This window comes from Ixodes scapularis, unplaced genomic scaffold (genome assembly GCF_016920785.2).
Source record: "Ixodes scapularis isolate PalLabHiFi unplaced genomic scaffold, ASM1692078v2 PGA_scaffold0__279_contigs__length_252992795, whole genome shotgun sequence".
Taxonomy (NCBI): Eukaryota; Metazoa; Arthropoda; class Arachnida; order Ixodida; family Ixodidae; genus Ixodes; species Ixodes scapularis.
Genome location: NW_024609835.1, coordinates 11,166,159 through 11,177,898, shown reverse-complemented (window position 1 = coordinate 11,177,898; position 11,740 = coordinate 11,166,159). Strand labels below are relative to the sequence as shown.

Genomic DNA, 11,740 nt, shown 5'->3' with positions numbered 1-11,740 from the left:
TCTCTCGCTCCTCGAAACGTTTCCAGATGCCTGTCGCTGACAACGGACACATGACGAACGCACACGGAATGACTGAAGTATGCCGTCTTCAACATTTGGAATCGTTTGCACAATGATACGATTGTGATCTTGTGTTTATTGGGAACATGCATGCAGGTCGAAGAAAGCTCATCAGGTTTATAAAAACGAATTGCATTTGCGTGCGATACGGGATACTGCATGTCTGACGGAGATAATCACACGTATGGAGATCTGCTAAAAATACAGCGAGAAAAGCATCTGTTTAGAGCTTGATATCCCAGCAGCGTCGGGCCCTCCTTCTGAGTTTCCAGTTAACGTGCATTGTAAGGAAATATCAATTATTTGGACTCTAACATGAGCGGTTCTAGATCCCAAACTTCGTTTCTCAGGCTCCCCATAGGGGTGTGTGTTTCGTACCTGCGTTGTAATCATAAAACGCTAAAACAATATCCTACTCATTCTTCGGTTTTAAGCGAGACCCCAAACGAGCTTGACTGAGAAGGAACGCTTATCTGTGCCACTAGGTGATTTGAGTTTACACTTACCCCGATTGTAGAAGGTAAGGAGGCCAAAATTACCTTTCCTAGTCAGTGTCAAGCTAGCTCACAAAGGAACGTTCTAGGTCGAATGCTTCAGATCATCATCATCATCATTTATTATTCCTTGAAGGCCCACGGGGCATTACACAAGGGAGTGAACACTTAAAAAACAAACAAGTAACAAAACTATTTATCTACGAAAACACGCTGTAATCTAGTTATGGGTTAGAAAAAATAAGCTAACGGCTGCAGAAAATCTCTTAGTGTCAGATAAGGTAACAATTACGTCAGACAGTGAGTTCCAGTCGTCAATGGCCAATGGTAAAGTAGACATTTGGTGAGTGACGGTTGACGATGAAATCGGACGGAGTTTACAAGAATGGTCGAGACGAGGGAAAATGCGGTAAGGAGGTGATAACAAGCTTTGTCTGAGATGACTGTTGTAATAAAAGATCCGATGAAGAAGAGAAAGACCAGACACCCTGCGGCGGTGGGAAAGAGTGTCAAGGTTAGCTGATTGGCGAAGTCCTGATATGCTTGCGTATGGGGAATAGTCGGAATAAATAAAACGGAGGGCCCTGCTTTGAACGGATTCCAGGTTGTTAGTTAGGTACGCCTGCCACGGTGACCATATGGAAGAAGCGAATTCTAGTTTAGTTCTGACCAAGGTAGTATAAGCTAGTTGTTTTACGGTGGATGTAGCTTGTCTGAGGTTACGGCGAAGAAATCCGAGAGTGCGGTTAGCATCGGCGATGACAGTTGTTATATGAGTGGTCCATGACAGTCAGATGTCAGATGAATTCCTAGATATTTATACGATGAACAAGCAGTTACTGGGATGCCAGAAAAGTGGTAAGAGGAGGATAGAACATGTGAACTGCGGGAAAAAGATAGCGATTTACATTTATTATAGTTTAAAGCCATTTGCCATTTATGACACCACTGAATTATAAGTTAGAGATCGTTTTGCAAGGTTAGCTGATCGTGGCGTGAATGAATGGGTCTATATATGACACAGTCATCGGCGAACAAACGTACTTCAGAAGTGATGCCATGGTGGAGATCATTAATGTAGATTAAAAAAAGAAGGGGGCCAAGAACACTTCCCTGAGGGACGCCAGACGTTACTGCGCTTGTGGTAGATTTTATATTGTTAATAGAAGTGTAATGTGTGCGATTAGTAAGGAATTCAGAAATCCAATTGACTACTGAGGGGTGAAGATTAATATTTCTTAGTTTCATTAAAAGACGTTGATGAGTGTAGCTAGATAAGGAGCCGAGCGCGGCTTATCTAGCTTATCTAGCGTATTCAAGAGACCCTTTCGTTGCCATGGTGATGGGGAGCATAGCGGACGTATTTTCCCATGTGGAAGAAGACAGTGGTGTGTCCAGATCATGCGCATGCTTCGGCTCTTTCGCCGTGCTATGAGTGGGAGGAACACGAACAAAAAGAAAAGTGCGAAATAAAGATGTAACGTAGATAACTAATGTTATCCAATGCCTTATATATTTGCGCTCTTTACACGTATGTTTTTAACTCGGAATTCAGGCTTTTCTTTTTTTTTTTTTCGGCGACATTAGTCTAATTTACTGATGTATCAAATGCTTACTTTGGAATAGTTTGTTTTAAATCATAAAACATCTAAGTTTTCTGAGAAGAAATAACGTTTAGTTGAATATGATATGAAACTGCATTCGTTTGTTTTACAGATTGGAATCTAAGTATCATATGTAAGTTTTACACGAAGAATCAAAATGAACGTGCTTGTATGAAAACGGGAATACCCTTAAGAATAAGATAAATGTGTGATACATTATTTTCAAAGACACTTATGTCTATAGAGCTAATGGTACAAAGCAGTTTTCAAGGGTTTATCATATAAAGCGGAGATGCCAGTCTGTGTTGACGAAAAAGGTCTTTATAAACGATCAACTGAATTTAGCTATTCGTATTTAATTCTGATAATATTGAAGGATTGTGGCAACAGTGTGCCTGCTCCTTTGCTTTTGATATGTTTCTTTTGATTTTCATGCCTTTAACGAGCTTTTACAGCCTAATAAGTTAGATTTTCAATGCTGCCAAAGGACGCCCCTTGATTTTGAGCAGCCTGCTTTGTACGATAATTTTTATTTGGCTCCTTAAACTCTCCTAAGGAAGGCAAAATTTCAGCTTACACAGTCTTTGGGATCTGTGGCTGAAGGATAGTGGTCCCTAAGCCTAATAAAATCGCTCTATTGAGACTCCCTGGCGTCGCCTTTTTAGGACAGGCAGTCAATGTAAAAAAGAAGCGTCAGAACATACGAAAATATATTTTTTCGATAAAATGAACGTAAGAAAACGCTCCGACTGCGGTACGAATTTCCAAAGACTTGTTTCCGTCTGCAATCATAACCGCACAAGCGGAACACTCATTAAAACATTTTGAAAAAAAAAAAAAAAAAGCAAAGAAAACGAACACAAACGGAAAGATCTCAGAGACGTTCGTCGATATCCGATTTTAGAGCCGATCGCTGCGATTGTGTCCTTTATTTTTCGAAGGTTATTTTCAGCCCTGCTCCATTTACCGTTCCCCAGAACCTGATGTTTTCCGTTCCCGTCTGCACGAGCATCGAACCGACGCGACGAACCCGTTCGCGCGCCAAAAACCCTGACCGAGCGAGACGTATTCAGACGGGCTTTCAAATCAGCCGTGCTGAAAAGAAAAAGAACAAAGATTAGTCGAAAGAGATCTGACACCTAGCTTCAACAACCGGCGCCATCCCCTACTCGCGTATATTTAGTAGCCTAGAAAGGGGAGAGGGGACGAACACCAGTAATGGGAATCGGGCGCGTGTTTGTTGTTTCCGTCCAGAGCCGGTGTCGTGTGCGAGAAGGAGTGGGGAGACAGGTAATCGAGCGGGCCCCGAGGCAGACCCTTGAAAGCTCGCCCAGAAAGGGGGCCTGGCAGGGCACGGCCGAGCGACTTTCGGCCATTGTTCCGGTCTCGCCCGCGGAACTGGAGGTCGGGGAAACGAAGGTGAGAGGAAAGGTTCGGGGTGAGGGTGTCTCTGATTAGCCGGGAAGGGGAGCCTCCTCTCCGCTCTTGGAGCGAATGGGGTCAGTCCCCGCAACACCCCCGCTTATAAGCCCGTTGTCGCCGATCACTGCGGTTCTTGTGCTGCCGAGGACTGTTTCGGAAACAAGCGAGAACGACGTCGGGGCCAGATTTCGTCATGAAGCCAGCTGTGAGTGGGCAATTACTGAGTGTTCCCATCAGCCGCGTAGATCTGCGAACTCGATCGTTTATTTTCCTCCGCAGAGCGCTTGGACATCCGACCTCTGTTACCCTGATTATAACGATCATCACTGTTAATGCAAAAGCTTCAAATTTTCGCACGAACATCTTTTTTTTTTTTTTCTTTTTTATCCACCCCTGGAGGTCCGCGAAATTCTTTCCGCTCACCATAGCAGTTGGCTCTCCGGGTGCTCCGCGGTAAAGTGTACGCAGATATATTTTCGGACAGTGTATTATGTTAAAGTCAAGTTTAGATGAACTAGTCAGCGCTCGAGATTTTTACACTTGGACGATCAGCTGTTTTTAATATATTGTTTTATTTATTTCACAGGCGGGATAGGAAGAGGGAACGTTTCATAATGTTCAAAACATTATTCATTTTTTAAGCGTTATTATTAATATAGCATCGACATCAGGTGAACCACAAGAGTTCCTTGACGAACACAGGATGCTGCGTACTACACCGTGTTGTCACGCCGGTCAGCTTGGCGCCTGTGTCGACTGCTCTTGCTTCCCAGGAGTCAATCCATCCGTTTTAACACTCCCCCCCTCCCCTCCCCCCCCCCCCCCCCCCCTTACCCGGACAGTGTCAGACCCTGCTGCAACATTCCAATTCCTTTCCGGCTAACTTCACCTCTTAACGAGTGCCGAAATAGCTAGGGCCTCTGAAGCTGTCTTCGAATGGGCGAGACAAAACTCACTACAGGCAGATAGCAGAAACAACCTGAGCTGTACTGAGAACACCAATCACTGGCCTTCCTGCCCATGAGGTTAGCCAAGGTGAAGAGCGATCAAAAACATGCCCCCGTGGTAACGCAGTCATATAAAAAAAAAAAAAAAAAAAAAAAGCGACGTTCGTTTCTGCTGCCATTGAGCCTGCACGGCAATTAGGCCATGGTACAGATCAGCCCCCTCATTTGCTAACGATTAAAGGAATATGATTGATGGTTTTTCCGAGTGAGTATCTACTTCTGAGGGATAATAAACCAAACGAAATGCTTACTATTACTAGGGTAGAGGAGGAACCTACTCTACCGTGCAACTCCCTAGTCCGGCAAACCTAAAAATAAGACCGCGCTCATTTGCGTTCCGGGAAACGCTAGTGTGTCCTTATTTCACTGCAGGAAGTTCCGTAACCAACAGAATAGTAACGGAAGAGGGATAAAACAAGCGGATTATCGAGGCGGGTTTGTTCTAACTCACCGGGAGATCCTCATTTGAAGTCGTGCTTGATAGAGATCAGCTGTTTCAAGAGTAAGCTAGGCACGCGTCGTTCAATAGGGTCATTGATGTGTAGCGTCTCCTTCCTCCTTCCCTCTCCTTTTTACTGCACACTTTATGTTGTTACTTTAAGATGTCGATAGCAGGTACAGTGAGCAAGCACAATTTTTGAGTAGGGCTGGGCGTCGATTAAAACTTTTAACCCGATTAATCGCCACCATTTAATCGATTAATTAATCGATTAGTCGGTCTCGTCCATTTTCATGCATAATAATAGTGCTTAAAAATAAAAATTGCATCCTGTTTCTTCTTTTCTTTTTCTTTTTTCTGAAAATGTGGTAAACGACGCAGTAATTTTAATTATGAATCAACTTCGATGTCCAGTTGAGAACAGTTCAAAAACACTCACACTCACAGATTACTACTTGAGCTCCATGAGACAAAAATGTTCGTTGATATTCTCCGGGATGGGCGGCTTCCTTTGATTACTCACAATATAATCTCTGCTGCACTAAACGGACACTCGCACGTCATTGAAATCGCTGGGACATGTGAAAACTTTCTGCACTTGTATGAAGCTACATATCTCCCCTTTACAGTTTACCGTAAGCTAATATTTCACCTAAAGTTTTCACTTCATATATGTGTGGTCGTTCATGTCTGCTTGGTGAAAGCATTTAATTTTTTCAAATTCTGGTTCGTCAAATTTTTACCGGTTAACCGGTTAGGCAAATTAATCGCGATTAAAGCATTAATCGATTAATCGCTAGGTTAATCGATCAAATGCCCAGACCTATTTTTGAGTGTTTCTGTTTTTGCTATATAGTATAGAATGATATTGATACGCACCAAATTTCGCCCAGTCCAAGTAATCTGAAGCGTCTGCTCTCCCGCAAAGCACTTGGAAGAGCGCTGCCTAACGCCAGAGCAGGCGACCTGCGAAGCGACCATCTCGCGTGTATCATGTGCCCGGAGCGTCTCTTAAAACGGTGGCAATCAGTTCGTCGAACGACGTTTCATCGACAGATCGTTTATTCGACACGCGATGTTTCATCCACACATTGTTTTGTCGGCAAATCGTTTCATCAACAGCCCAGATTATCTTTTTTCTGTAGTAAGCTTCATGAGACTCGCCGCGAGGCGGCGTTAACGAAGGGGGCTGACGCACGCCCCAGTGATACACGCGTCACGAGAAATGTCCCTACAGCGTGCGATTCGCGTACCGAGTTTCGATGAACCGTTCATGTCGGCGAAACCTGGGTCCATGAAAAGCTGTCTACGAAGCGTAATTCAACAGAACAAGTTTCGACAAAACGGTAGGGACCCTTTTCAAAACTACGATGACCCCAGCAAAGCGAAACAACGTGCAACTATAACATTTCTAGTTTTCCTAGGAATGTGCAAACAGCAACACTTTTCGCGCCTACACTCTAAAAAAATCCCTCGCGTCTACTTTCCCGCACAACACTCTGAGAGCCAATCACCGCAACGTACAGAGACAGCTCAGCAAATGGCGATGCCGAAACATATGTCGAGACCAAAAAACGCAGACTGAGTTGTGACATTAAGCAAGGCAAGCGTGACGTTTTGCATTGCTTAATGTCACAACTCAGACTGCGTTTTTTAGTCTAAACGCATGTTTGGGCATCGTCATTCGTTGAGCTGCCTCCGTAAGTTGCGGTGATTGGCCCTCCAAGCGTTGTGCCGGATAGTAGACGCACTTGCTTTTTTCAGAGTGTAGTTACTATAGCAACCGTTGCTGACGTTGTGGACGAGTGTTGTAGACAAGTGAGTTACTAATATCCTCACATGTGTCGAGTGTCTCTCCATATTTATATTTACTCGACATATTCCCGTTCATTTAATGTCAAAGAGAGTTTGAGAAACGCGCATGTGCTGCGAGTCCCGAGCAATATATTATCGGAGCCAATCAGGTCCCGGCATTAGCTGCTAAGACTGCCCAAGAACGAAGCGCGAAGATAATACTTGCCACGTCCGGAATTTTTAAGTGACTCTATTCACCGAGGAACTGAGGGAGTGGAGGAGACGAAAGAGGACGGTCAGAACGCCGAGCCCTTGCCGGAATGAGTAGTCGGTAGACCTCCAGCTATTTGGCTCCACTGCATGCGCTCGGCGACCGCGTTCGAATGCCGGAGCCGCACGTCGGCGCGTTCTAACCCACTAGTCATTCCAACCAGGGCTCGGCGTCATGACGTCCTCTGTCGTCTTTCCCTCAGTTTCTCGGAGCACAGAAGATGTCAACTGTTCTTCGATATTTCTTCAAATAACTGCAGATGTGAGATAGCCATTTCAAAATATAACCACCCCCCCCTTCCCCCCCCCCCCCCCCCCAGCTATTGCATTCTCATTAAAAAAAATACGCCCTAGGGATAGAATACACGAATACACGTTAACATCTCAGAAGAACAGGAATAAAGTGAACGGCCCTTGGTATTGCAGTCACAACTCCCCTCTCTTTTACAGGAGACGTTTTGGATTTGGGCTTCAAAATTATCTAAATGTTTGCGTAAACTAGGCTTTAAGGGTTTTTTGTTTTGTTATTTGTTTATTTCCACATTCAGACAAAGAGGCCTATTTTATGTTAACTTCCTAGGCTATACTCGACTTGTGAGTTTACGATTTTTATTGTAGATTAAAGTTTCTACTTGCATGCATATCTCTCCAAAATGCAAGGCTGTCTTTCTAGTGGAATATGCCGCAGCTGGCATCTGGTTGTCTTTGGGCACATTTCAAGCGCTCACTGACAGGTTACTGTATAACAACTCCAACCGCCTTTATTGCAAACAAACAACCATTTATTTCCGTCACACGGTACTCCACGAAATATATAGAAGATACAGTGCAGCGGAAAAATAATTTACTAGCGATAGACGTACGTATCTGAGACGTTTAACCAAAGATAAAACATTAACTTCAATATACTCGTTCATGTTTAAACAGAGCTGTCGAGTTTCAGTGCTGCTACATGTTGCTAGTACTCTTTGCCGCAGTACACCAACTGGCCCTGCTGATGGCAGATACGATAAGTATTTGTTATTTGGCGGAAGTATATCTGCTGAAGCAACACTTTTCACGATCACTTTTATCTCACGGTTTCGCAGCTGATTGGTTCCCATCTGACGTACTACCATAGCTAAACGCCTACATTCTCGCGTTGTCCGCGTTGAGCACTGGGACCTGGAGCACACCCGGTTCAGATCCTCGCACTCGAGGAAAATCCCTGCCCAAGCCTCAAATTTTCCAACTCAAGCCCTGACAAATCCAATGCATCGTTAGATGAGCTCACAGCCAACGAGTGTTGTTCCCAACGTTGTTGGGCGTTCCAAAAGAACCCTAAGCTCTATAATATATAACTTAAATTATTCATTTACTACAAATTTGTGTTTTAAGAATGTAATATTGCAATGCAAACCAACATTGCTTCAGTTTTTTTCTTCTTTTGGCTTACCGCTAGTGCGCTTGAAAACGCGTTCCCATTTTTTTTTTTCAGACACAACTCGGGTGCCTGGCGCTGCTGTGCGGCGTCTCCATGGTCTTCTCGCAAGGCTATGGCGGCGGTGGCGGTGGTGGCTACGGCGGTGGAGGGGCCGGAGGCGGCTATGGAGGCGCCGGGGCTGGCGCCGGCGTCTCTTACGGAGGAGCCGGAGGAGGAGGTGGAGGCTATGGTGGAGGAGGCGACGGCGGCTACGGAGGAGGCGACGGCGGCTACGGAGGATCCGGCGGTGCAGCAGCTGGCATCTACGACGCCCCCGCCGGCGGCGGCAGTTACGGCGGCGCTGGCTACGGCGGAGCTGGAGCTGGTTACGGCGGCGCCGCTGGCGGAGGCGGTGCCGACTACGGTGCCGCCACTGGCGGAGGGGCAGCCTATGCCGGCGGCGCCGGAGGAGGCGCCGGATACGGTGCCGCGGGCAACCCTTACGGCGGAGCCTTCGACTTCACCAACAACGTCAACCACGCCGTAGCCTCCCCGTCAGCCGGTGGATACGGAAGCGCTACTGAGGGTGCGGCCTACGGAGCGGGCGGAGCAGGTGGTGGAGCGGGTGCCTACGGCGGCGGCGCCGGTGGTTACGGCGGGGCCGGCGGAGCGAGCGCTGGAGGCTACGGCGGAGGAGCTGGTCTCGTCGCCGGTGGCTATGGGGGAGGCGCCGGGGGATACGGAGGGTGAGTTGTCCCCCCGCGAGTGTGCATCTCGTGAACCCTCGGAAGTGGTGCAAGGGCTGGGTGAGAACCCGATTATTGATAAGGGCTTCGGAAGTCCATATGCTGCGCTGCTTGCACGTACGACTTCTTGCAGTCATACCTGCAAGAGCGTGCGTTTTATAAAACTTAATTACCTAAAAAAAAGATTTGAAGCGATCATTGTTTGCTCAACATGCTGAAGTTGTATTCGGACATTTTAAAGATAGCAGACTGCAGTGGCACTCACTACATTGCTGAGGGGAGTAGTTATACACGCAAATTGGTAGTTCTAGCTCAAGAGGCTTAACGGATTCTTGGCAAAAAGGAAAAGAAGAGACACTGAGGCAGGGCAGTAGAAACAAAATAAAGACTTGTGTGGATTGGGTTTGAAGAAAGTGGCGCATTGGAAACTACCCACAATTATAGCCGATTTGACGTTCCGGTACCGGTCAGAGTGTTCAACGGCATTCGATGCGCTCCGGCCACGCATGGTCATCGAAATTGTTGACTAATGTCGTGGACGGCCGTTCGTCATGTATGGTTAGCGTGGCGAGAAAGAGAACAACAATTGTTTCCCGATCTAAAATTTTATCGCTATTAATAACGAATGACGAAGAGAAAGTTTACCCCGGCAGGATCCTCATTGCTAATTTTTGGCAGATACATATATTTTCTTCATCATGGCGATCTACGGTGCATAGGCCGTCAAAATAATTGCGCTCTGCAAGCTTTTCTTCTTGTCTACTGAGCAGTGAAATGCGTTCTGACCAGTAGCTCTCTTCTGCGAAATATCACACGTCGCGCGTGCGTCAACTGCCCAGTTACTCGTCATTTCTCGCCAGGGTGATACTCCCTTGAAAGCTGTATAGAGAGTGCGCGCAGGAATTGTCAAAGCGCCGAACGAAGTATTCCTCCCCCTCTCGCCCAACAGAGCCGGAGGCTACGGCGGCGGCGGCGGTCAGGTGCAGGCGGCCCCCGGAGGCTACGGAGGGGGGGCTCAGGCCGGCGGCTACTAAGGCCGGCTCGGATGCACCTCCGCGGGAAAGGGGCGCCCGGACCAAAGTTGCGCGGCTGCGGTGAGCCACGAGGAACTTCGAAACGCGCACTCCTGGAGTGGCGTGGCTGGATCAGCACTCGAGCGTGGCGTTTTGGAAGATGGTGGCACTATTGTTGGGAGTGTACGGCGCCGAGCCGTTCTGTTCGAGGGCGCACGACACTATGCTATAGATGGAGCGCCACCAACTCTTGCGTTTAAACGAGCGCACCCGCATGTACCGGTTTTTAGAAGTGCGTCGACGCATGTTTCATTGTTCCGCAGGCAGCTGCACCGCCTTTACTGGACGTCCGAAGCATGAGTCGGTAGGCTGGAAACGGTTGAGTATCCATTCTTTGAGGTAAATGCTTCTCAAAAAAGAAGAAGCTCGTTAAATGCGCAAACTTGTTTTGGACTCTGTGTGTGCTCGGATGAGAAAAGAGAGCTCCGTGACTAGAACTTGTAAATTTTAGTTAGGCTGTAATTTGTTGCAATCATTCTTTTTGTAACAAATGCAACTGAGAGGGAAATTCCTCCTTGGAAAAGAAAGCTTTCCTTATGTAGTTTGGTGGCGCTCCCATTAGCGACTCAGTCGAAAACTCCCGAACTCGGTGAGCCGTAAAAAAAGTGTTTAAGAAACAAAAATAGCAGATTTGATATGGATCAGTTTTCTGTGGAGAAGTTAAATTATCTTGCTATCTAAACGTCCTCTTCACATGCGACTGATTAAAAAAAAAAGACAAAGATACATCCCACATAAATATATATCTGCTCAAGTGAGTTTCAATTGTTACAGAAAAGTGCGTGCTAATGTACCACAGTAATAAAGAATCTTATTTCTTTCATAATTGCTTCGTGTCCTTTTTTTGTCACACCACCTCTGACATATTATTTTTATATCTATTTTCATAAGTTTCGTTGCAAAATATTTTCTAGATGTTTGCGCAGTGCGAAGTCCCTGCACTTAAAAACTAGGATTAGTGCTTCATTCTTCAGGGCAGTGTGTCCCTGGGAATTTTGTTTTGAAACGATAATAGCCTTATTATAAATAACACTTCAAACCTGATGTGTTATGGGGCACTCTGTGCAGTTCAAACCCCTTCAGCCCATCAAACCTCTCAGCCACACTGAAACCTCCTCAGCCCTTCAACCCTTTAGACACCCAAATGAGTGAACCATAGACCAAAAATGCAGTTTAAAACGTCATTGAAAGTTTTCCGGCACTGAGTTTTACATCCATATAACTCAAATGCGCCTGCAGACAGGTGTACACAAAATATAGCAGACTAAATAGAAACAGCCGAGTTCTTTGTCGCAAAAAAATACCTTTCGAGGAACTCGCAAACACAATACAAGAAACAACAGCAAACTCCACAACACACCACATAAGTTTTGATCACGCTTCGCGCGCATGACCGTGACAAGCCAGTGAAAGTTGGCGGCGTACTCCA

General features: G+C 46.2%; 1 protein-coding gene across 1 annotated transcript; it reads left to right on the top strand.

Annotated features, from left to right (window-relative positions):
* The first annotated feature begins 3,731 nt into the window (after window positions 1-3,731).
* LOC8029700 (glycine-rich cell wall structural protein 1.0) lies at window positions 3,732-11,134 on the top strand. The gene is made up of 3 exons (XM_040504829.1): window positions 3,732-3,785; window positions 8,568-9,238; window positions 10,188-11,134. The coding sequence occupies exons 1-3, from the start codon at window positions 3,774-3,776 to the stop codon at window positions 10,270-10,272; spliced, it is 768 nt and encodes a 255-aa protein (XP_040360763.1). The 5' UTR covers window positions 3,732-3,773; the 3' UTR covers window positions 10,273-11,134.
* Window positions 11,135-11,740: the final 606 nt, after the last annotated feature.

Excerpts from the sequence above, each read along its gene's own strand:
- LOC8029700 (XM_040504829.1), top strand. Across the intron at positions 9,239-10,187 it reads GGCGCCGGGGGATACGGAGG|AGCCGGAGGCTACGGCGGCG; the intron begins GTGAGTTGTCCC and ends CTCGCCCAACAG.